Genomic DNA, 26627 nt, shown 5'->3' with positions numbered 1-26627 from the left:
CTTTAGAAACCTCACATTGGTACCTTATTTGCATTTTGTTAAATCTGCTGTGAAAATGTTTTTAAAACAAACATATGCTGGGCCATCATCCGAGATCGCTCTAACATTAAATATATGCAGAATGTGGGTAAAACAGAGCAGGAGGCATACAATTCTCCCCCAAAGGAGTACAATCACAAATTTAATTGACACATTATTTTTTTAACAAGCATTATCAGTATGGAAGCATGTCCTCTGGAATGGTGGCCGAAGCATGGAAGGGTCATACAAATGTTTAGCATATCTGGCACATAAATACCTTGCCAAGCCAGCTATAAAAGTGCCATATGAACACCTATTCTCACTTTCAGGTGACATTATAAATAAGCAGCAGGCAGCAGTATCTCTCATCAATGTAAACAAACTTGTTTGTCTTAGCGATTGGCAGAATAAGAAGTAGGACTGAGGGGACTTGTAGGCTCTAAAGTTTTATACTGTTTTGTTTTTAAGTGCAGTTATGTAACCAAAAAAAAATCAGCATTTGTAAGTTACACTTTCACAGTAAAGAGATTGCACTTCACAGTAAAGAGATTGCACTGTATGAGGTGAACTGAAAAATTCTATTTTATCATTTTTACAGTGAATATATTTGGAATCAAAAATCAAAAATATAAAGTGAGCACAGTGCACTTTGTATTCTACATTGTAATTGAAATCAATATTGAAAATGTAGAAAAACATCCAAAAATATTTAATAAATTTCAATTGGTATTTTATTGTTATAAGTGAGACGAATCACAATTTTTTAATCACAATTAATTTATTTGAGTTAATCGCCTGAGTTAATTGTGATTCATTAACAGCCCTATTCATAACACCAGCTCCCCTTGCCACTCCTGAGGAGGGGATAGCCTCTTGCAAGGTCTGGGCACCAGAGCATAACAGTGGTGCCTGAGTGTGGTACCCAGCGCTGAAGGATAGCTCTGTGTGGCTGGAAAGCTTGTCTCTTTCACCAACATTGGTCTAATAAAATATATTACTGTACTTATTTTTCTGTTACTGGACACAGGAATTCATGTTACAAGCCATCAGCTGGACAATATTGTCTGGCCACATTTGCTCTAGCATCATTACTTATTATTTTTTCTATTATAACAGCAACTAGAGCCCTCAACCAATGTTGGGGAGGTCCTAGTGTTTTACATACACATAGCAAGAGACAGTAGTTCCTGTTCCAAACTGTTTATAAATCTAAATAGACAAGTCAAGAAAAAGGTGGAAGAAAAGAACATGGAAGAATTACTATCTCCATTTCATAGATGGGGAACTGAATCACAGAGGGATTAAGTGACTTGCTCAAAGTCACTCAGGATGTTTGTAACAAAGCTTGGAATTGAATTGAAATCTCCCAGTCTCAGTTCAGCATCTTAACCCTGACACCATCCTTCCTCATTATTATCTGTTGTAGTTTTGTTTATACGACTGTATGCTCTCTCAGCTCCTGCACCTGAAAAGCACAATAGCATCATTAAGTTTGTGAGAGTAGACGATTATTTATTTTAATTTCACCAAACTGAACCGAGAAGAGATCATTCCTGTCAGCCCACACATTATGCTTCCAAGTCCATGATATGAGGGGCACAATACATTTGGTGTGCAATTAAAAAGGATTAGACTGAGTGACTCTCTCTGAGGTTTTGACAAGATCAGGAATCCTTAAACCATTTGAATCTGAAAATCATTGTTCTGAAGTTTGAAAAACATCATAACAACCTACCTCTCATCAAATGCAATTGCTATTTCGTTAATTATTGAAAAAAATAATCTGATTTGATGATAGTTGAAAGAAAATCCATGCATTTTGTGAACTCCACAGAAAATATGTATGGGTCCCACGGGGGCAACAGATCCCAGTTGGAGAATGTCTGAATTAGATGCTTCCCCATTCCCTCCCCCGCACCAGTCTTACCATCTAAGATTCTATAATGTACATAAGAGTTGGAAAGCTAAACCACCAAGCATCACATGGATAATGTACCTTATGGACATATAAACCATCATTCTGAGACATTACAATATGCAGGCCATAACTCCTCATGTCTAGCATGACAATTATGAGATTCTCTTGAGGATCTTTATGCCCACCCATGCACCTGGATTAACATGTCTAGACTGATCTTTGGCCTACCTGTAGGAATATTAGGAGGAATAATTATTATTATGCTCTATCCTGATCCATCCTTTATCTCCTCCAGACAGAGGTCAGAACTTTCTCTTTCATCTGAAAAAATAATCCAGTTTGCTTATCTATGCCTGGGACCTCATAGATTTAAGGAGTTTTCAGGATGCCATGATGAAGAACATATTCTAACTAAAAAAAGAACAGGAGTATTTGTGGCACCTTAGAGACTAACAAATTTATTTCAGCATAAGCTTTTGTGGGCTATAGCTCACTTCTTCAGATGCATAGAGTGGAACACACAGACAGAAGATATTTATACATACAGAGAACATGAAAAGGTGGAAGTACCCGTATTCTAACCGTAGCATTGATATGTTGCTGTACCAATAAGAGTGAGTAAAGCCTTTGCTTTCCTGGTTGGCAAATACACTATATCTGAGGAGTTAACCTAAAATCAGGATGAACCTAAGGCTTTGTCTTCACTACCAAAAAGATGTAAAGTGGCTTTACTACTGAGATATTCAGGAGGGGGCAGAGACAGCAGTGCAGAAGAAAAGCCTGCCTTTTCCTTCCCCTCAATGAAAGATGTCAATAAGTGAAGAGAAGAGGATGTGTGTCAGGCAGGGGATGGGGAGTCGTAGCAGGCTTTGGTAATAGCTTGAATGGTCCTTGAGTGGCTATTTTGGAAAATAAACTGAATTAAATATGTGTGGGTTAAAGTTTTTTTATGCTGTTTTTAACAGTGTTGGGGCTTTTTGGATCCCATGTACTGCAGTTTGTAATAAAACTTGTTCTGTAGATCTGTATTAAGATGAGTGAAGTCAAAGGTATACACCTATATGTCAACAACCTGGCTGAGGGTAGCTTAGCAGTCAGAGCCCCCTTCTTTTTTGCAGGAGCAATGGCTGGGTCTGCTGTAGTTGCTAGTATGGGTCAAGATGGTTTCTTGCTTGGTTTTAGTGGCTTCTGTTTTTCCCCTCAAAGGTTTCATTTAGAGTCAGGAAAATATCACTGCATTGGTCACACTTGTAACATGTGTCCAGGGATTTATTTGTAACCGGGAGCACTTGCAATGTAAGCTTTGGAACTTCACCATTCCTTGAGGATTCCATAAATGTCTGATCCTGCAGAATACACAGCACTCAATCCCATTGAAGTAAACAGAATTTGAGAGTGTCAAAGCCACCCAGGGTCAGATCTAAAAGATGAAAAGACAAAACTTCAAGTATGTGTGAAGGTATAGATACAATCCAAATGACTAGAGCATCCAGTGGGCCACAGTGAAACATGGGATGTTACAAGAATGTGTTACATATGTAAATAGCTACTTAATAGATAAAGTGATAGATGATGTTCAAGAATATGCAGCATATTTCTTGGGATTTGTACACCCAAGACAAGTACTTGCTGTTGTCCACTGGAAATGGCTTCCTTTGACCTGCTCATTAAATTATCTCTTAACACAGGTCAAACTCAAACAGCAAATGAAAGCATTTCAAATGATCTACAGTTCCTTCTTGTTTGAGTCCTAGATGCTTCCCTTGGCTATGGCTCATCTTATCTACAGATTAATGTCACAGGATAAAGGAAATAAGCTATATTTCCTGACTAACTCCAAATAAAACAGGTAACCATTTTTATATTAAATATCTGTTTTGCTGGCCGGTGTGACTACCCTGCAGATTGAAGTCCTCCATGCAGACAGGGCTAGCTCCAGGCACCAGCGCAGCAAGCTGGTGCTTGGGGCAACCCATGGAAGGGGGCGGCACATCGGGTCTCCAGTAGAGCAGCCACTAAAGTGCCACCGATCATGGCTTGTTTTTCTTTTTGCCTCTTGGGGCGGCAAAAAAGTTGGAGCCGGACCTGCATGCATACATAGCACAGGCAGAAGAGCAAGTCTCTTCTACATAATCTCACCAAGTCCTTGAAATGGACAGACCACCTGCATAATGTAACGTAAGTCTTGCCAACCACTTCACTCCTTGGTTTCTCTGCTGAGACCACCGACATGGCTAACAATGTCCATTGTTGTGATTTTACAGTCGGCTCTACATCTGCCCAGATTGAAACTACAATCTTGCTACACATACCCCACTGAACCAGTAGAACTAGCAACATGCTTCATTGCTTACAATTGTGACAGCAAATAGGACAACAGCATTGAACACCAGTGAGTTTATTAAACCCAGAACAACAACTGAGGTTGGTGCAGACTTGTACCAGAGAGTCATGGGGAAGGCAAAAAATGGAAAATCCACAGCACCTCCTTATGGGTGGCAGAACACTGTGCACCAGCACTGTTCCAGAGGGTGATGCAGGGTTGGGATTCCTGGCTATGGCTCTTCATTTAGGGAGCTGTACCCCCAAAGGGATGGACAGAGAAGCAACACTGGTACAATAAGTGCTGGGACTGAATTTATGCTCCTCTCCTTGGCATTCCAGTAAGACTTTTCAGAAGCTGTCCCATGATTTACTTGGTCAATGGCCTGCCTGATCTCACAGGATAAGTAAAAGGCGGAATATAACTAACCCAACCCTTCTAGTTATCTAAAACTTTTCTGTAGTGCTTCCCTGTCTGTCTTGCTAGTTCACTGAATCTTCTTTGCAGTCTCAAAGCTGTTTCCAGGTAATACTCATTTCACCAAATTTCTTAAGGCTTTTTGCTTCTTCCCCTTGTGTCTTTAATCCTCCTTGATTCAAGAGCTGAATTAAATTATAGAAGATGATGCTAAGAGTCCAGCCTAGTGAGAAAGCCATTATCTCTTATGTTTCTTAGCTAGCCACTTGAAGTCTGGACTTTCCAGAGCTACCTCTTCTGAGATCCTCTGAAATGCTAATCAACATAATCTACTTCAAAGGGCTGTATTTTATATTCCGGATTATTACATCCAGACAGTCTCCTAGTCAATTTGGTTTCTCTTCACCTGCAAACTTAAGCAGAGAGAAGAAACTGTCTTTTTCCATAGATCAAAGACCATTTTATTTTAAAATCAGACCTTGACACTTGACAACAGGTTTAATTCCCTTTGAAGCTTCAAGCTTATGACTAAACTACTTAATTTCCAGTTACACAAAAAATAAACTCCATAATATTTTAAGCAGGTTGGCCTAAATGATGTCTTGATCTAATTTCCACACATAAGAAAACAGTGTCACCTGGTGGCCAAATGCACCATCCCTAACTTTGTGACTTTTTTGTATCAAATTTCTTTACTGCTTTTGGGTCAAAATACCCTTGGAGAATAAGTTGGTACCACCACACATATTATTAATATAAACTCAGGTGTCACCAAGAAATGTTCCCCTCCTCCTTTTAGTATTCAGTGCTATGAGCAGACTTGCAGGCCACTGTACTGAGGCCAGTCTGAGTTTGTTTTCAGTTCTGAGTAATGCGTGGAGATTTTTGTTTTAGCTAAAATTGCTTTAACTTTGATGCATTACATGCACACTTTTGCCCAGACACATTTAATATTAAATAGGACAAATAAGGATACAATCTATAAAAAGATAAATGGATACCTTAGAATCATAGAATATCAGGGATGGAAGGGACCTCAGGAGGTCATCTAGTCCAACCCCCTGCTCAAAGCAGGACCAATCCTCAACTATATCATCCCAGCCAGGGCTTCCTCAAGCCTGACCTTGAAAACCTCTAAGGAAGGAGATTCCACCACCTCCCTAGGTAACCCATTCCAGTGCTTCACCACCTTCCTAGTGAATTTTTTTTTCCTAATATCCAACCTAAACCTCCCCCACTGCAACTTGAGACCATTACTCCTTGTTCTGTCATCTAGTACCACTGAGAACAGTCTAGATCCATCCTCTTTGGAAACCCCTTTCAGGTAGTTGAAAGCAGCTATCAAATCCCCCCTCGTTCTTCTCTTCTGCAGACTAAACAATCCCAGTTCCCTCAGCCTCTCCTCATAAGTCATGTGCTCCAGCCCCCAATCAAAGTAACACTGAATTATTATCCATGGGAGTTCAGGCATACAGTGCTTGTGGGATTAGGCCTTCTATCTGTCTGTTTTAAAATGACATTTTCAGCTTCTTCTTTAGGATGAATTTCTAATCTGTTACACAAGTACAATTCGAGTCAATGGAAGTTCTATATCAATGTCTGCAGATTGAATTTGACTCTGGCACATTGTACCCAATGTGCAAAATCAGAGCAAGGAAAGTGGCAATTAGTTGGGGTAGTGAACCAAAAACATGACTTTACACGTTCTTGCACCATATGTTCATTAGGACTAATGCAAAGTGGGAGTAAAATGCTGCCAAAAGAGAATTGTGCTCACTTTGCACAAGTGTAATTCACTACACAAAGTACAAGACCATAGAGAACCAGCCTCTGTATCTTGCTGTACTGCTGTGAATCAGAGTTCAAAAACTTAAAATACTTAAAGTTGCTCTTTCAAAACCTTCCCATTATGTTATTTATTTGAGTTGTCATAGTGCGCAGGGCCCCATTGTGGCAGGTACTATACAAACACATAAAAAATAGTCCCTGCTCCAAAGGTACAATATATTTCAAACCACCTAATATAAGTGCAGCATAAAAATTTCAAAATCAGGAAAATTCCTAAATGTCATAAATCCCTAGGATTCAGGAAAACTTAGAGGAGAAATCTAGCCAAACCAGGCACAGTAAAGCAAACTTTTAAAATGAGTCATCTTAAATCTTTTGTTTGTGTTCAAACAATTATTGATTGGGTTGGATGGCATGTTGTGGAGACAAACAGCCAGATCCTCAGCCCTGTTATGGCTGCTTTTTACCACTCATAACACAAAACAACTGAAACCGGCAAGTAGAGAGTTCTCTTGGCATAGGAAAATCTTGTACTGCAGTGTGGCTGGCTCATACTCAACACACTCCCAGTGTAGGGAGTGAGCAGGGTTATGGGTGGGTGACTGCCCAGGACACTATAGTTGGGGGAGGGGGCACACTGTGGTCAAAAGGGAAGGAATAGGGCGGGCCTGGGATGCGAGGCCATGGAAGGGAGCTCAGGGCAATGGAGGGGAGAGAGGCAGCAAGGGCCAGGGGTGATGGGGGATTTATGGGGAGGCAGCTGGGGCCAGGGGAAATAGGGGGATGGGTAGAGAGCCTAGGGAGGCACCGGAGGCCAGACACACCAAAATACAAGTTCATCCAGAGCACCATTTTCCCTAAGGTCGGCCTCTGGGGTCATCACATCCCAGAGATCCCTGGCTGCCCAAGAGGTCCTATAGGACTATAATCAGCCAGCAGTAAGCTAGAACAATCCTGAAATTTACAACAGCAAAACTCATGACTTGCTGATCAGCTGAGCTGACCTTCAGCTGCAGCCTCCTGCTAGTGGGAGTTGCACTGACCCTTCCTGGGCAGGCTGCTCTTTCTGGCTCAACATCTTCCATTCCTGTCAGCTCTGAGTGCAGATTGTGTGGAGAGCCCAGCCTGGCAGAGAGCGGGTGCATTGCTGCAGAAAGGAAATTGACCCATGGGCCCTGTGTCCAAAACCAGTTAATCTGGGACCTCCAGTTCTAAAAGCATGAGCCTGTATTGATAAAGATTGTGCTCTGTTAGCAAAGACTGTGCCAGACTCATCAATCTCTGTGTGTTCCAGTCACCATTAAAGGGGGGACAGAGAACCACATTGAGTGGGTGTGGATAATAGAGACTGGACATTTGGAAGGAGGATGAGGCAGAGAATATATGGGAAGAGAGAGGTGTTCACAAACTTATTGGTGGGGATGGAGAAGAGAACTTGTATTACTGGGAACCTTAGTGGAGCTTGTAGTACTGAGGGTCTGTCCCTCTGACTTTGCTGGCAAGACTACTGCTCTGGCCCAAATGTAGCATGCGTGCTAGCTTCAGTGGGAGTCAGGCATGTGAGAGGACTGAACTGGCTCCAAGAATACCAGTGATTCTGTTTGCTAGTTTAGCACTGTTGTATTGCCTTCATATGAAATGCTGATTTGGAAGCTGTAGAGCTATTCCATGCATCTGAATAGATAAGGATAATACAATTCCAGTAATTAGTAATTCAGAGGCAATTTGGCGGTGGGTGCCGAAGGTGTGGGACCAGCAGATCACCCGCAGAAATGCAGCTGAATCCGCACAACCAGTGGACCATCTGCAGGCTGCCGCCGAAGGCTGCCTGACTGCGTTGCTTGGGGTGCCAAAATACATAGAACCACCCCTGCAGCACATGGCAGTCAGGGGAGGGACTGCTGAACTGCTGATTGATTGCCTACTGGGCAGCTGCAGCTCAGGGAACTTAGAGGAGCAGGGAGCTGATAGACGGGCAGCTAGCTGCCATGGGCTGCTCTTCCTGCAAGCAGTGGACAAAGCAGGCAGCTGCCAAACAACATTAGAGGGGAGCATTGCATAACTTTAAACCAGCATGTTCTCTAATTGATCAGCAATGAAACAGTGTTAACCAGGATGACTTTAAGAGGAGTTACTGTATTAACGTCTGAGGTGCTGGCATGTGGCTCAGGAGCCAAAGGTTGGCCACCCCGGCCCATTTCCATTTTGAAGGGCGGGAAAGCAAAGCTGATGAAATCAAACTGATTTCCCCAGTGAACTGGTCTGCCCGGCTCATTCATCTGCGAGAACCGCCGGGGAGATGCGGGACAGCAGTGGACCCTGCAAGAAGCTGATCGCTCTTGGAAGCCCCGCTGTATGTCTAAAACGAGGCTTTGTCATGCAGGCTACAAAGGACGCTGCCAAGCAGGAGCTGAAGCTACAAAGCCCCATTAGCAGCGGCAGGGCTCCCGCGCTTGTGGGAAAGGAAAAAGCGTTGCAGGAGGCGGGACCTTTAATTGACCAGCTGAAAACGCTCCCCCCGCTCCCTTGCTTTCCCCATCCCCCCTATCGATGTATTGATTTGTTGTTGGTTGGAGCACCGCTGGCACCTCCTGTCCCCGGCGCAGGGAGCGTGGGCGGCCGCTTTAAAAGGCGAGCCCTGGGGTAAGCCCTCCCCGCTCGCTTCCACTTCCGAGTCTGGCCCGTCGGGTTGCGGAGGGAAGCAGTAACAGGCGGCGGTGGCAGCAGCGGCCGGGGTAATAGCCGGGTGGGTGGCAGGAGTGGGGAGCCCACGTAACGGCGGGGATTGCGCCAGCCTGGCTGCCGGGGCAGGGAGAGCGAGCGCCAGGCGGGCGGCACCGAGCTCCGGCTCTGCAGGCTGCTCCCCAGCCCGGGAGCCTGCGGCTGGCCGGTCCCGCGCGGTGCCGGTGTCTGGCTCTTCCCCTTCGTTTGGGTCAGCGCCTCTGCCCGTAGCGGTGGCTGAGGGAGGTAGCGTTTCTTCCCCCTCCTTCCCGGTTAATAACTTCTCTGAATGTCTTCTCTGCTGCCCAAGCATGGCGGAGAAATGCGGGGACAGGGTGGCTGGTGTTTCTCCTTCTCCCCCTTGTCCCGTGGCTGGTGGCCTCTTCCCACAATAGATCTGTGGGGATATCCCCAGGGCTGGCACTTCCATTGAGGCGAACTAGGCAATCGCCTAGGTCACCAGGATTTTCAGGGGGTGGCATTTTGCTGGGGGGGGGGTGGGTCTGCTGGTCCCGTGTGGCTCCGGTGGACCTCCTGCAGGCACGGCTGCGGACCAACAGACCCTCCACAGAAATGGCTGCGGCAGCTCCACCGGAGCTGCGGGAGCAGCGTGTGGGGCAGCGAAATGGCCTTGGGCCTAGGGGGTGAAAAACTCTAGCACCGGTCATGGATATCCCTCAGCTGCCCTGTGGTTGTGTCTCCACCAAGAGGTGGTGGTGGGAATTAATTGGAGGGTGTGGCTGTGGGTGTCACCCTGCTGCTTTGGCATTCTGGACTTTATGGCCAGGAAGGACCATCATGATCCTGCAGTCTGCCCCGTTGAAAACCCCAGAACAGGGATTGGCAACCTTTAGCACGTGGCCTGGTTTGTTTACCTGCCATGGCAGCAGGTTTGGCTGATCGTGGCTCCTGTTGGCCACAATTCGCTGCTCCAGGCCAATAGGAGAGGTGGAACGTGGGGGGCCAGCACATCCCTCAGCCTGTGCTGCTTCCCGCAGCCCCTGTTGGCCTGGGATGGTGAACCGTGGCCAGTGGGAGCTGCGGTCAGCTGAACCTACGCATATGGCATGTAAACAAACCAACCTGGCCCACCAGGGTGCTTACCCTGGTGTGCCGTGTGCCAAAGGTTGCCGATCCTGCCCAGAACCTCACCCACTTGCTTCTGTTGTAAGCATATAACCTCTGCCCGAGTTACTGAAATCCTGGAATTTTGCTTTAAAGACTTCAAGTTACAGCAAATTCACCATTCACTCTAGCTTAAACCAGCAAGTGACCCCCACTCTACCCCTCAAAATGTTGCAGAGGAAGGAGAAAAAATCTGCTTATCTGACTCGGGGGGGTGGGGGGGGATTCCTTCCTGATCCTAAATATGACAGTCAGTTGGACTCTGAGCATGTTGGTCAGACCTACCAGCCAGATGCCTAGAAAAGTGTTATCTGTAATAAGTCAGAACTCTTTCTGTTTAGTATCAGAGGGATAGCCATGTTAGTCTGGATCTGTAAAAAGGAACGAGTCCTGTGTCACTTTACAGACTAACAGAAGTATTGGAACATAAGCTTTCGTGAGTGCGTCTGATGAAGTGGGTATTCACCTAGGAAAGCTTATGCTCCAATACTTCTGTTAGTCTATAAGGTGCCACAGGACTCTTTGTCACCTCTTTCTGTTTAGTGTCCCAGCTCCAGGTTCCTGGGTCTACTCCCTACCAAAGCTACTACACTATTTCACCCCTCCCAAGAAGGTGTAATCTCCACTTTCATTCTTTAGGTAGCAAGTAGCCACAGTGCCTCCTCACTCTGGTGAGGTTTGTAAATATTTTCATATTTGATGACCAGTAGATAATAGGGTTACTACTTATTTAACTAACAAATAAGCAAACAATACACAAGTTCTTAGGACAATATTTCCTTATTTGGGAGTTGTCAGAAAAGGGTGCCATTTTGGGGGAGATGAGAGGAGGGACTGGCAACTAGAAGTAGGCCCAATATGAAATTTTAAACCAACCTTTCCTATGAATTTAAATTTATAAACACTTCTAGTCATTGTGTTTTGTAAACCCATTTAAGAGTATTAACACAAGTGTTGTAAATGTTTCTTTAAACTTAAATGGAAACTTGGCTTTAAAAAAAACCCACTTGTGGGCAACTTATTTGTGTAATAAGTATAACTCCATTATCCATTTGTTTTCAAGTATCTTGCTTATATTGAAGCAATTCTCTGAAGCAAAGTGAAATGCTGAAAGTAAACACAGAGCATTAATTGTACCCTATAAGTAAACTGGAGTATTTCGATTTTTACTCTAACCTGTTACTGTTTCTTGCTGTCTTTTTCAATATGAATTATATTGACAATACACCTTCAGTGTTTGGTCTAGTAAATTACATCTGATTATCTTGTCTTTGTTCAGGACATCTCAGTTATTTCTTCAGTACAGTCTCAAAGACAAATGCAAGTTTCAAACTCACAAATTCTTAGAAGATAAACATATTAAAGCTTACTGAGTGTTGGCATAATGGGAAATGGAGTTAATTGTATTGATCACCTTGTCATGACAGAACTAACATCTTAAAGGCCCCATTTATATCCAGAGTTACACTTCTTCAAAATAAGTGTGATAAACCAAATTAGTTAAAACAGTGCAAAACCCTGTGTGGACACTCTTAATTCAACTTAAACCTGGTTTGTACTGATTTACTGAAACCCAAATTGAACTCAGATTAGCATCTAATTTTGCATCAGTTTAACTAAAGATGTTTTTAACTGATTTAGTTAAACCGGAACAACTTTGAATACAGGGAAAGGCCTAAAGAGTGTTAGATCTCATTTGAATACTACAGTGGCATGCAATATAGGAAAACCTCACTGCTGAGTTTGTTGAAGAACTTTTGGGTTTTAATTCTCTTTGTGTCCTTCTCAATCTGGAATTTTGGGAGAAGATTGCTGCAGACAAATTTGAAAGAGGCTTTTCAGGCAGGTAGAACAATTTAAATGAGCAGTTTTCAAACTTTAGCAACCTGAGGACCCCCATTTATATTTAAAAATTTTTGTGGGCCCCTAAGCCCCTGGCCCCGCTTAGTCCCAGGCTCTGCCACCACTCCACCCCTCCCCCAAACCTGTGCCCCCACCCTGTTCCACCTCTTCCCCACTGTCCTTTCTCTGGAGTGTTCCCTGTCCCCGCTCTCCCACTCCCTCCTGCACACCACTGAATAGCTGTTTCTTGGCGTGGAGGAGGCACTGGGAGAGAGGGAGAGGAGTTGAGTTGATCAGTGGGGCCCGTGGACCCCCTGGAGTACCCTTGCGGAACCCAGTTTGAGAAACGCTGACTTAAATCATTGATTACATCAGTTTCACAAAGCTACAGGTGTGCTGGAAAACGTGCTGTTCAGTTTTTAGTTTTTTTTAGAAAAGCATTTATAGCTCAGTTAATGAATTTTTCAACACTTGGAGTGTCACTACTACTGAGCTATCTTACTTGACTTTTAAAAAATTGTTGTAGCCAGATAACAAAATATTAAAAAGAAGGTTCCAATACTGGCTGTCAGTTGAACTGCTGTTTGCAGAGCTCTTGTCCAGCAATAAAATACCTTCTACATATTTAAGAGCAAATGTTTATTGAATGAAGTTGGTATGTGAATATCATATGCTTGGATGTGACAAAGTGCTGAACTCTGAGCACTTTCAGAACACATTTGCCATCTGACTGCTGTTCCGCAAGGGTTTTTGTGTTTGTGTCTTTGGAACTTGCCATCTTCAGCAGTTGGAGTGCTATTGCTGAGAAATTGTTCCAAATATTGAAGCAAGTAGCGAACATCTTCAGATCACTGTTTATCAGCTTCTAGTGGAGTCAGTATTTGGACTATAGTTTTCACAGATTTGCATTAACTATCTAAGTACTAAAACAGTCCTCACCACCATTTTACCTAGGAACCTCCTTCCCTGAGTTTAAACATGGCGCTCTTCCTCCTCTGCTATCAAAAAGCAGGCTTTAGGGAGGTTTTGGTGTCTGTCTTATTATAAAGAATCTGAGAATGAGGGTATTGTTGAGGGGCAAGCTTGGGAAAAGAATTGTGCTTCTAGCTCAGTGCACAGAGGTTAATAGTTTGTCTTTAGCTAGTAGGAGGCAGGGCCGTCCTTAGGATTTATGGGGCCCTAGGCAGTATTATTAAACTGGTGCCCCTATGCCGGATGGCAGCCCAAGCTCACAGCCTGGTGGGGAAGGGGGAGGAGGGACTTGACAGCAAAGGATAATGAGATGCCCAGCCTGCCTCATGGTGGCGGAGAGTCACAGTTCCCCGCAGAGACTTCCATGCCCTCTCCCTCATGCAGAATGGACATGAAGAAAGTACCTAATTAAAAGCACTAAAATTTGGGAATAAAAAATGTCAGTCACAGGTTTTTTGATATGCCCTGAAGTTTGTCAGAGATTTATTTGCAAAAAACTTCATAGTAAGGGTGAGTCAGCTGTCCTACTGAATACAACATTACATATAATGGAATACATGATGCAGCTCTTCTCTGTTTTACATTTTCTTCATCAGTATTTCTAAGTTGAATTTATATTTTAAATGTACTCAAATCTTAAGCCAGCATTCCAGATTACTACATATTTAACTCACTGAAACAAAGACATTCTTTTAAATTAATCAGAGAGATTTAGTGTGTTCATAACAATGTTCATTGCTTTTAGAAAAAGGGAACAGTAATTTACTTTGTGTGATCTCCATAACAAGAGACATGGTTATGAAATTTCACCAACTTTAAAAAAATCTGTTTCCAAAGATTTTAGGTATAACAAGGATTTTGTCTTACTAAGGTACTGATTTTGCTGGAGGGTTCTTTTAAAACTAGTTTGTCGGATAGTCAGAAGTAAAGAAAGGGAACTCTTTCTCCAGCTATCTGGAAGGGAAGGACTGTTGTCCCTTTAAGGGCTCTCTTCAGTGGGGAGTGGGGGGAGAGGTGGTGAAGGGATGGACAGAAAGGACAGGAAGACTTGGAAGCACTTTTTTTTTTAACTATAGTAATTAAAATGTGTATTTTAGATAAGGGAGGTCTTTTGAAGGATTTATTTAAAAAACTATGTGTGAAGATCCACACATTTAAGGCTAAAGATGATTGTGCATCTAAAACTCTATGCAAGCATTTTTTAGAAATGTGGTTTTATAATCTTCACCAGCTCACTAATGAAATATTTTAAAGCAAATTTTAAACTAAGGTCCTGTAGACTGACATGTTCTGTGTAAATATTACATTAATACACAACTGTTTTTGTCAGTAAAGTCAGAAACTGACAGTATAAAAATTTATTTGGGCATAAGCTTTCGTGGACATCTGATGAAATGGGTTCTAGTCCACAAAAGCTTATGAACAAATAATTTGTTAGTCTTTGAGGTGACACAAGGACTCGTCCTTGTTTTTGCTGATACAGTATATACCTTGGGGTTGGCAAATGCCTGTTAAATGGCTTTATTACCCCTTGAATGTCTCTTTAACAGTTTCAATGTTGTGCTAATAGGTCTGGCAGGCTGGAGGTTTTTTCACTTTTAACTACTAGATTCCCTCCCAAGGAAGACTCACCAGACTAGAGCAGCCATCTGTGGGAGCCTGCAGGAAGGGTCAGAACAGGGCTAGGCAAACAAGAGGGTGGACACTAAGACCCAGTGGTGCCCCAAATTTTCAGGTACCCTACGCAGCTGCCTATGTTGCCTGTGCCTAAGGACGGCCCTGGTAGGAGGGAAGATTGATTGGCAGCCTCTGTGGCAGGGGTTCTCAAACTTCAATGAACCATGACCACCTTCTGACAACAAAAATTACTACATGGCCCCAGGTGGGGGAACCAAAGCCAAAACACGAGCTTCGCTGCCTCGGGCTGGGAGGCCAAAGCTGGAGCCCGGGAGCATCATCTCCAGGTGGTGGCCTGTAACCTAAGCCTTGTCACCCAGGGCTGAAGGCCTGGTGGTTTGGCCCCAGCAAATCTAACACCAGCCTTGGCAACCCTATTAAAATGGGACCATGACCCACTTTGGGGTCCCGACCCCCAGTCTGAGAACTGCTCTACGGATTGCAGGGATGGCAACTGCAGACCTCATCAGCTTTTTATATTTTGTAGGGATGTTAATTGACCCCAGCCAACCTAGGCCTGCAGCAGGTAGGCTTTTTCAGGGACTCCTCACTGAGCTTCCTGAGGTATTTCTGAGACTTGATCTTTTCTTTTGTTCAAGGCCTTCGTCTCATACCTTCTTGACCTTCTGCTCTTGCCTTGGTACCAGTCACACTGCCTCCTTAGTTTATTCAGAACACTGCTGCTAAGATCACTTTCCTGGCTTGTGACTCCAGCATCACCGCTCCCTCTGCATCCTTCCTCTGGCTTCCCCACTACTGCATCAAATTTATCTTTGCCTTTACCTCTGAGGTCCTTCACTATTTAGCCCCACCATATCAGATCCACTAGCTTACTGAGTTCTCCATCCTCATCTTTGCTCTACCACTGCCAGCTTCACCCTCATGCACTTTTGTTTTCTTCCAGGTTGCCTGGTGTAGGGAAGCTTCCTGTCAACATTCATAAAGCTTTCACCTTATCCTCTCTTAATTCTTCTTTAAACCCATTTTTACCATGTGGCATACAAATGGCTTCTGTCTAGCACAGATGAGGCAATTGCTTTTTGCTAGACTCTTGCCACATCTTCCTCACCCCCCCTCACTCTGCTTGCCTGTTTCATCCACCCATTGTGTCTTGCCCAACATGTAGGTTGAAACCTCTCTGGGGCATGGATTCTTTATTATGGATCTGATCCTTGACTGGACATTAATAAGAAAACAAATGTTTGAAAATATGGAAACTATTTTAACTCAATCCCTTAGCTCTCCAACCTCCCATCTTCCCTTCTGTTCCTTCTGTAGTTACTTTATAAGATAATTTTGGATTAAGGGCTTAATTAAGTCTTGTGTGTGGCTTACATTATGAACAGCCACTACTTGTACAAGTTGCACAAGGAATGTTGACGATGCACCAGCACACTGTCTTGTGGTTGACTTGATGTTACCATTGCACATGTGCTAGCTGTTCCTATATTGAATTGTTGATTGGACCTTAAAATCATGGGGCTTAATGCTGCAAGGTTCTGAGCATCATCATTACCCCCAAGGAAAGGATTCCACTTATCAAAGGAAAATCTCAAAACAACATTGCAATAGCATAATTAATACAGCTAATCTATTTCTGGCTTAATTCAGAAGCTGCAGCAACACAGTCTGGAGTCAGCAGCAGGTCACACAACTTTATAATATTTTTCTTAGTAACTTAAATTTTGCTTTGTACTTACAAAATAGCTATAGGAGTAGCCTGGGTCCATAGCTCCAAGTAATAGTATTTGTTTGTCTTCCCACTTGCTATGTGATGTCACTCTAAGGGTATGTCTTCACTGCAATTGGCAGCATGATTGCAGAACATAAAAAAATACCTGAACTAGCTTTAATCTAGGTGGTGCAAGTACCAATAGTAGTGAAATTGTGCCAGCCCAGAGTTCAAAGTGGGCTGGCTGCCCCAGTACATATGCAGGCCCTCTGTACTGCTGTGGCTTCATTGCTATTGGTACTTGGACTAGCCAGATTAAAGCTAGCTTGCGTATGTCTACATGTACTGAAATCACCTCTGCCCCCTCCCATCCAATTGTAGTGCAGACATATGCTAAATATGCAGACATTTCTCAACACTCACACCTTGGACAGCTTCTCTGCACTGGACAAGTGTTTGAAGGATTGGGGCTTTTTTTAGCCAAATTAAAACAGGGAAGTAGAAGTAAAGGGCAGCCTTCTTCAGATGGGGCAGAGGGACAGATGAGGGGGACAAGCAATTCTAACTTACTTGTTACTGTAATAGTTCTCTTTTTTAAACAAGATGGTTGGTTTATGGACCCTGTTTTCTCCCAGGAAAGAGGACATTTCTGACTGCTCCCAGCATTTCACTACTCACTGAGTACTACTTTTGAGCCTCTTAACAACTTCTTTGCCTACCTTTTGTGTGGAGGTATCTACACCCTATTAACATTTAATATGCTTCTAATCCTAAAATACTAAAAACACACTTCTCAACAAAGTCAACAAAACCAACTTGAGGTCTGTAAGCATAGCAGTCTTGGAGGTGTGAGCCAATAAAAGTCTTCAAAGTGAATAGTAGAGATTTTATTAAATGCCATTTCAAAAAACTGTTCAAACCTGTACAAAATCTACCTTCTGAATAAAACATGAATTTTGGCTCATAATGTATGAAGAAGCTGATTTTTGTTAGATCTCAGTTTTATGAAAGTTAGTTTAACTTGATTATAGAACAGCTATTAGTTTTCCATAATTAAACACTGTTCCTAATATGAATCCTTGTATCCTGCTCCGAGCCTCTTTTTTTTATGTTGAAAACTGGTCATTTATACTTCCATTCCTTAACCAGTTTTTAATTAAATTAATGTCATCATATTACTCCTCATCTCTTGACTACTTGGTTTCCTCAGTGACCACTTGAGGGAATTACGCAGAGGAAAACCAGCCCAACTTGTGTAAAAGACAACTTTTCCTCCAACCTCTCTTTGATTATACTTGTTCTGAGTGTAAAGAATAACTTGATATTCAATGTTATGTGGTCTGTGAATAGGACAGTTCCGTTCAGTTCTATTTCAGGTAACCCATCATCTTGAGCTTGGAAAAGATACCTAGTTATTTTTTAAATCCCCAAGTGCCCATAATTTGCCACCACTGTGTCGCATCATTGACTTGCAAGAAGCTTGAGTGTGACAATTCAGATATTAAGAATAAATGCACACACTCATTTGTTTGTTAAATCCGTATCTCCCTTGGTTGACTTGAAACTTGCAGGCTAAGTTCACCAGGAATGAAAACCTGAATTTGGATAGGTTCCCCCCGTATTCTACTGCTACAAGAAACACATGGGGCAGTGGATTCCATTGTAGGGATCTGGAGGCAGCATTTCACCCTCAGGCTAGGCTGTAGACACTTTTGTGAACTTGCTTTGTTTTTGAAACATGACAAAATAAAAAATTCTCTATGTAAACATGACGGTTTTATTTTTTTCTCAACCTGTTACAAAGTTAAAGTGCTTCTCCAGTCAGAAGCACTCTTGTATAACTATTTGTAGCGTGGCTAAAAACTAAATGGACAATGGATGGATGGATGTCTATGCTGCCACAGAATGCCACTTGTGAAAGGCAAAGAGCTGTATTTGTTTGTCTCTGGTTACATCATTATTTCCAAAAGACCTATTAAGAACTAGTTGTGAAACTGATTAGTATAGATGCATTTCAAATGTTATTTATTTTTCATAATCAAAATTTACTAAGCAGCCAAAGTATTTTCATCAACAGGGAATGGCTGGTTGATGATTTAGTTGGGGTTGGTCCTGCTTTGAGATGACCTCCTGAGGTCTCTTCCAACACTAATCTTCTATCATTCTATGGAGAACTAGTTCATAGGCTGCTTTTATGATTTAAGGAAAGGCATAGGTGGGGACTTTAAAAAATGAAAACAAACCCAAACTGCATGCCAAGCTTGAGACTGTTCTGGGACTTGACTTTCAGAGGGTGAATGATCAACGTTTTCTAAAGGGGCCTCCTATAAGAAGTCTCAAGTTAGACATATAACTGACACCCAAAATTACTAATCACTTTTGAGCCAGTATTTTCAAAAGTGTTTTGCTCATGTGACAGTCATGTATGATTGCGAGTGAGTGAATACAGCAGGCTAACACGTGCAGAATATTTCATGTATTCAAATTAAAGAGGTCAGACTCACTATTAAGGTTCATTTTATAAATGGTTTATAACAAAAAAAATTGTGGAAGATATAAGCATGTTACGGACGTGAGTAGTGTGGGTTAGATGGTTATAAGCACATCACTAGAAGGTGGTATAGATGAACTATGAATATAAGCAATCCTTTGACTTCCTGGTCTTTAATAAATGCTTTCTCTCTCTCTCTCTCTCTTTTTTTTTTAAATAAACCACCTACTTAATCTAGCGACAAACAAAACCTTAATATAGTCTGACTAATAAAGTCATACCTTAGGGAAGAAGCTAGCTATGTTAAACTTTACAGAACTGCAAAGAAACACAAAACATGAGAAACTGTAAAATATTCATATTTGATGTCCTCATCTTGATATTACTTCCCTTTCTCTTTAATGCTGAAGACAGGATGTCCATTGCTTGAATTCATGGGCCCTTGCTGATTATTTTCTTTGTGCCAATGATAGTTAAGGGCCAGCTATGTAATCAATTCTGTACATGATCCAAAAAGTACAGATCCTGCCTTGGAGAGTCTAAATCTAAAGGTTGACCTGAAGGAGGGTGATCTCTTAAATCACTTTTATTTTTAAAAATAAAGGCTTTGTGTTTTGGGCATTGATTTGGGTTTTAAATGACAAAAGGAAAGGGCTCCTGGTTCAGAGGGTATGCAGTCCATGGGAGCAGCTTGGAAGACTGTGGGATGACTGGAATGGGAGAGTGCTTTCAAGACTGACCTTGCTGGAACTATAAAAGGAGGGTAGGGAGGCAATCCAAAACAATCTCAGAATTGTAGATTGGAAGTAGGTATGCTAAAGTCAGGATGCAAAGTTTAATACAGTGGATTGGGATGGGGCACAGGTGCAGCCAGTGGTGATTGGACTGGAAAGGGAAGGCTCTTTTGGTTGTGGCATCTTGGGAATACTTTAATAATGTGTGGCCATTGGAGGTTACAGTAATCCTTGTGGAGCTGACCTGTGTGTAAACGGGCTGTCCCATTTGCTTGACCTTATGATAGAAGGTGCTACTATACCAAAACTTTCCGAATAAGACCATGTGAAAGTCTAGTGGACAGAATGATTTTCTAAATAAAGTCAACTGTTTCTCATGCAAAGTCTTAAACAAGAAAATCTGACTCCTATTAAACCGTTGTATTCTTGTATTCACAGAAGAGAGAATCAAAACTCTAGTCTCTTTTAAGCAGAGCTGACTGGCATAGTGGAAACTACCATGAGACTTCTCTGTACCGCACTTTCTTTGACCTTGATTTACCAGCTGGTTGATGCTACATTATCAAAGACAGATGCAAAGAAAATGGCTTCAAAAACACTGGAGGAAAAGGTATCAGAATTAGCTGTTCATGACAACTTGTACTCCAAAGTGAGTTAACAAGGAATATTGGCAGATGTTGAAGCGTTTTTCTACTGACATTAATTTATAATGGTTTAATAAGAAACCAAGAAGATAGCTAAAGTATGCTGACACAGAATAGTCTTAACTACAGTTGGACCAAGTGTGTTTTTTTTTAATTGAAAAATGACAATTTTAAAAGCATTACCAAGGAAGACAAGCTGTTTAGCTGATATTGACCTTGTAAGAATAACTACCTGTACAGTGTTAAGTTCACAAAATGGCAAAACATGAAAAGTGTAAATTGTCTTGCTTAAATGAACATTATTTAAAATTTTGAAACTGTGTAGCTAAAATTTCAAGTTTCTGATAAAGAACCTTTTAGTATCCTGAACTCATTGCTTAAAGCAAGAGTGGTTCTGGCTGCCTTTAATGTTAAAAACAGTGCTTCGGGCAGGCTTCAGAGCAACAGGACTAGACACCCTCAATCCTGCCATAAATTCTTGTACATGCTTCTGCCGCTTCACTTTTGGCATTGCTGCTACTAGTGAATATCCTCGTGCAGAGTCTGGGAAAGGGTGTGCACATTCAATGAAAAACACCATTTCCCAGCGATCAGGTGCAGAGGGAAAACAGACCAAGGACAGAGCCCTCTGGAATCCCCATAGAAAGTTGAAGGTAAGGATGACAGGGATTCTTCAAAGTAAATGGTGAAAGAGCTATTAGAGAAAGAGAGAGGAGAAGAACCAGGAAAGGACAGAGTCACAGAAGCCAACAAAGGGTAAGATTTCAAGAGGAGGAATGTGGTTGATGTTGTTGAAGATAGCTGACAGGAGAAAGAGGTTGAGGATGGAATTGGTTCTGAGCTTTGGTTAGAAGGAGGTCATCTGAGAATTTTAGAGTAGTTTAAGTGGAGGGCAATGGGCTGAAGCTGCATTGGAGAGGATCTAGGATGGAATTTGTTCAGTGACAGAAGGGAGACTGCATGGTAGCTGGATAATCAGTGGTCAAGGTTGGGTTTTTTAAGGTAGGAGAGATTAAAACGTTCTTGTCTTATGAAAGGAAAAAGCCAGAGGACAGTGAGAGTTTAAGGAGAAGAGTGGGCACAAGGGAGATCAGGAGATGGGATGGGTTCACCAGGGCAAATGGAGGGGCTAGAGGAAGAGAGCAGACAAGTATGTGTCTGTGACAGGAAAAGGGGAAGAGGGGGAAGGTCACGTATTTTTTCCATTTTCTCTTGGAAGAAATTTCAAGATCCTGAGCTGGGTGAGAAGTGTGGAGGCTGGAGGAGGGAAAGATTTAAGGAGTACGTCAAAGGTGATTGGGGTTGAAGACATAGGATACAATTTAAATTGGCAAAATAAAATAGTTTTAGCTTGGAAGAGGGCAGAAGTGAAGGAGGAGAGAATGAATTTGTAGCGGAGGAATTCAGCATGGTTCCAGGATTTCTGCCAAAGACACTTGTTGTGTGGAGCAGGAGTGAAGAAAGTGACTGTAGGTGGTGAGCAGGGCTTGGTGGTATGGCAGGATGGACCTACTGACAGTAGAGAGGGGCAATGCTGAATGGTAATCATGGAAAACCGAGTAACAGGGCATGATAGAGGGGCCTGGTGGGTGATGCTGAAAATGATGTGTGCAAAATTAAAAGCATTCTTTAGAAAAAAAAGTAGTTGGTTTCACAGTAGTGTTCAATATATGCTAGGTACTGCTTGGAAAAGACAGTCCCTGACTCCCAAATCTATTCTGTCCTCAAAGCAAACTGGGTACAGTAGGAAGTGGCACCATATCTGTACTCCTACCACCTTAGAAGACTAGCCACTCTTGCTAGATGTCTGTATTCAATCAAATCTGGCTAAAAATAGTAGGATGTTGATTTGACTTTTCTTTCCTGTCAACAACATCAACCAATACATGCTGACAAATTGTCAGGCCTTAGTGCTCTGCTTTTGGTTACTAGAACTCTGACTGGTCCCTATTCTTGCTCCTGATGCCTCTGATTAATGATTGTGGATACTTTGCTAGTGGTAAAAGCTGTAAGCAATATCTCTACCTTCAATATACAAATCACAATGAAAGTTTAATCCAAAATGTCTTAAATGCCTCCTTGAAACGTTTAACCAACACACCAAATTGGGAATGTTCAGTCTTGCAATTATGTTTTGATATAATACTTGAGTACAGTTATACTCTGAAAAGAAACTATGCATTGCCTTATTCAGCTGATCTGCTGTGGATCTCTAATTTATCTTTCAGTCCTTTGAACACTACAAAACTTACCGCAGTTAAGTGATCTAAGTGCTGATTCCTCACAAAACTGGAAATTAGCACATTGCCAATCAGTTGGGACTGTGTAAAACTGAACTTGGAGACAGTAGGGTTGTACTTATTACTGGTGTGAGGAAACTTAGCTTGACTCCCAGAGTCCATGCTGGGTTTGCAAAACTGGCAATTAGAAAAAAAAAATCTTGTGTGATATTGAGTATACGAACGATAAGACACAAATATGAACCCCACAATACTGCTTTAGTCACTTCTCACTGTAGAACAGCTCTTAAACCTTGCTAATGGTGTCCTAGATTTGTCTGACTATACTAGCGAAGAGTTAAGTGTCTCAAGGTCTTCTTCCAAAAAGCAAAACCTGTTAGAGTACATTATGAACTTATTGCAAAATCATTTAACCTCTGAATGAATGTCATACTGCTCATGTGTGGAGACTGGCATACTCTGTTCCTATAGTAAATTGGCTTTCTCCTTTTCTCTGTTTGCAGGGGAAGTGTGTATAAAGTAAGACTTTAAATATTGCTGATACTGACAGCATTTCTGAGCTCTAGCCTGTTCCTTTTAACTAAGCTATATTGCATCATTTATAGGGAACTCTAAAAGTTTAATGATGTGATTCAAGTGTACATTAACTCAAAGTAGTTAATTGTACAAATGCTGTTAATGAAAGTAATTCTAAAAGTTGTTTTTCCCCTTAGATATTGCATTCAGACAAAATTGTACAAGACCGGGGTCTGGTAGTCACTGATCCAAAGGCAAAAGATATTGTGTTGGAACACAAAAGTTACTGTGCCAAGAAAACGAAGGAGAGACACTTCTGGGGAGATGTTCTGGGATATATCACCCCTGTAAGTAATAAAAAATAAAAATCAGAGTCTTTGCTGAATATACAGAAGACTAATAAGATGCCAGGTTTCTTTATTCTTGCAGCCTCAGTAACAGCCAAGCATGAGGTACAATATTGTACCTCTCCCTTCAGTTTCCTTATAATATTATAGCTATTTCTGATGCTTGGTCAAATAGCCATCCAAGAGAAGAAGGATGGTTCATCAGTTGGGTACTAGTCTGGGACTTGAACCTGTGTGTGTTTCCCTGTTCTGCTACAGGTTTCTGTGTGACTTTAATGCAAGTTGCATAGTCTCTCTGTGTCCCAGTTCCTCAGGGGGATAATAGTACTTCCCTATCTCACAGGGGTAGTGTGAGATTGTGATGTGCTCACATACTAGGGCAATGGGGACTGTATATGTACTATGGATAGCTGCGCAATGCAACTTGAATAATTTCAATACAGAGTAAAACTTTTCCTGCTGACACCAAACTAACCCTTATTTCCAAGCTTGCTAGTATTCAAGATATCTCCCTAGATCCCTTTTAGAATATTGAATATACGTTTTGATAATAGTAAAGGGCTGTGTAAACAAATAAGAAAAAGTGTAACCAGTTAAAAAAAAATAAATTGCTAATGATACCAACACTACTTATTGCAGCTCATCAGTTGCTGAGCTGTTGACTTTTTTGTAGGTATGGCTAAGTAGAGGTTTGAAGGAGGGATTTGAAGGACAACGAGGAAATGTTACCCCTTTGACTCAAGTCCAGTTATGTGTTTGTACTATTTTCCTCCCTTTGAAGGATAGAAGTTTTTTGGCAAGTATTCAGCTGTGTCCACTTGCCAGTTAAGCTTAGTGAAAGTTGACTTCCAAGTGAAGGATCACTCAAGCTCCCAAACCAATTTTGCTTTTACAGTTAGCAGGGTGCTACCAAATTCACTGTCCATTTTCTTAAATTTTACAGTCCTAGCATTTTAATTATCTGAACCCGTTAAGTTCAAGATTTTTAAATCTTAAATTTCAGTGTTGTAACAAAACATGAATATGTATTTAAAAATGGCAAAATATAAACACGTTAAAGCCTTTAAGACTCAGCATTTCTGAAACCTATCCCTTGAAGTACCTGTTCTTTTTGAGTTTCAGAAATATTTTGAACATGAAGTAGTGGTGTTTTCAGAGTCTTCTACAGACTGAAATGATGGTTTGAAGGGGTCAAACTGTACCACTTATTTCCATGTGTCAACTGCAAAGCCACATGATGACTTAGTTTTCATCTTTAGCTATTACACTGCTCATACTTCAGTAGAAATTTCTAGGAAATGTGCCGCATTAAGAAAGGTGGTCAGTTTTTTTTTTTTTAAAAGGTCTTGCAGAAGAGTAAGGATGCAAGCGCTAAAGCAAAAATTGATGGTCTGGCAGCACATGTTTTAGCCCTTAACATAGGAGTTGGCTAGAGGGGAAGAGAAGATGTTGGCGGGGACTGAGAGATGATTTCTTTTAAACAAGTCTTGGTCTAAAACTATGTCTACACTACAGCAAAACTTACATCACTCAGGGGTGCGAATATTCTACCCCATGAGCAACATAAGCTATGCTGACATAAGTGCTAGTGTGCACAGCGGCTGTGGTGTTGGGAGAGTTTCCTCTGCAACACAGTTTATGCTGCTTGTGGGGGCGTTTTTTAATGTTGTTGGCATAGAGTGTCTTCACACAGTCTGCAGTGGTGCACCTGTACCAGTACAGCTGCACCACTGCAGTGCTATAAAAATAGAAATGCCCTAAGAAAAAGGAATTTTAAATATTTAGATGAAAATTCAGGAAGGTAAATATTGTATTTTTAACAGCTTCAGGTATCTGGAATGAACTTGTTTTGTTTAAGAACAAAATAGTACAGGTCTCCCTGCAGCTTTTCTAGAAACATCCTTTAGAATATGGCAAAATTCAGCAGACTCTGTTCATACTTCACTACAGCAAGTGTTTTGAATGCAGTAGACTCTATTGGAAGCGTTATCACTTATCAAGGAGGGAAAGTATAATCACAGGAAGGTTAGGCCTTCTAGCAGACTCAACTTGGAAATCTCATGACTGTCTGGCTCTTCCATCCCTTACAAGAGCAGGTGTGTGAAATTTCACTGTTCCTAACTTCCATTGGACATAAAAAAAATGGAATGCATAACCTATTAATCCCATTCCCCACTGGAGTCTCTCTTAAATTCAGTAAAATCTGTAACTAAGATGGGCTTGTGCATTTACCTTTGCTGGAAATTTTTAGTGTGCATTCCATAGTTGATACTAAGTAATGAAGCTCTACAAACATGCCAAAACACTTCTTCAGAAGCCCACAAGCTGACCTGCAGTGATCCTTTCAACACTTTTCCTTGGAATATACAGAAAAATTGTCATCTGGCAAGTAGTAAAGTTTGTTGTAGATCCTGTTGTAATGTCTTTTTTTTCTTTTTTTTCTTTTCCCTCTTTGCAAGTGGAACAACCATGGCTACGACATTGCTAAAATGTTTGGAAACAAATTTACGTTGATCTCCCCAGTCTGGCTACAGGTGAAAAGAAAGGGAAAGGAGATGTTCCAGTTCACAGGGCTACATGATGCTGATCAAGGTTCTTTATTTTTGTGTTGTGTGATGTTTGGATGTGTGTATATGAAATATATCGTCAGTATTGCCATAGGCTGAATGAAAGACACTAATTATTAGCCTTTCCAGTATACTAATATGGATTTGTCTCTGGTCTTTCTGAGGATGAGAGTCCACTTTGTCACTGTACTCTTCTAATTAAAAGTCTTTCTCTCTATTTTTTTTAAAAGAAAACCACCCATTTATCTCCCAAAGAGTAGTAGAAGAATGGAGATTTCAGTGGCTCCTTTCACCTGGCCCCTCACAAAGAACAGGCAGAGATAGTTATGTACATAAACATTTTTAATGAATCTGTAATAACTTCATTTAACTTTGTAAAGTATTTTGGGATATATGCCTCTACAGTCTGACTACATTTCAGGCTTTATGCTATTAAAATTTAAATTTGATAATGGCTTGGATGTCAGCAAATGTAAAGTTATCTCAATTGAAATATCATCTCTGGTGACCGATTCTGAACAAGCTTTAATTCTGATCATTTTCAGACCAAATAATTAATCAATAAAATGATCCTTATGAAAATGAGACAGGCCACTAAAAATACCATTTTAT

The 26627-nt window shown here is 41.6% G+C and overlaps 1 protein-coding gene across 7 annotated transcripts in view; it reads left to right on the top strand.

Moving 5' to 3' along the window:
* Positions 1-3632: 3632 nt before the first annotated feature.
* The window catches only part of CHID1 (chitinase domain containing 1), a 288759-nt gene continuing 265764 nt past the window's right edge, over positions 3633-26627 (top strand). For 5 of the 7 annotated variants that reach the window (XM_050952920.1, XM_050952924.1, XM_050952926.1 and 2 more), the window contains exons 1-4: positions 9144-9213; positions 20140-20311; positions 23299-23448; positions 25908-26040. In XM_050952920.1, coding sequence (XP_050808877.1) covers positions 20201-20311; positions 23299-23448; positions 25908-26040 — 394 coding nt within the window. In that variant the 5' untranslated portion in view covers positions 9144-9213; positions 20140-20200. Of the gene's footprint in view, positions 3789-9129; positions 9214-20139; positions 20312-23298; positions 23449-25907; positions 26041-26627 lie in introns of those variants that run through there. The other 2 variants (XM_050952923.1, XM_050952922.1) reach the window with 2 other exon arrangements.

Source organism: Gopherus flavomarginatus, chromosome 5, assembly GCF_025201925.1.
Source record: "Gopherus flavomarginatus isolate rGopFla2 chromosome 5, rGopFla2.mat.asm, whole genome shotgun sequence".
Taxonomy (NCBI): Eukaryota; Metazoa; Chordata; order Testudines; family Testudinidae; genus Gopherus; species Gopherus flavomarginatus.
This window is presented reverse-complemented; position numbering and strand designations above follow the sequence as displayed.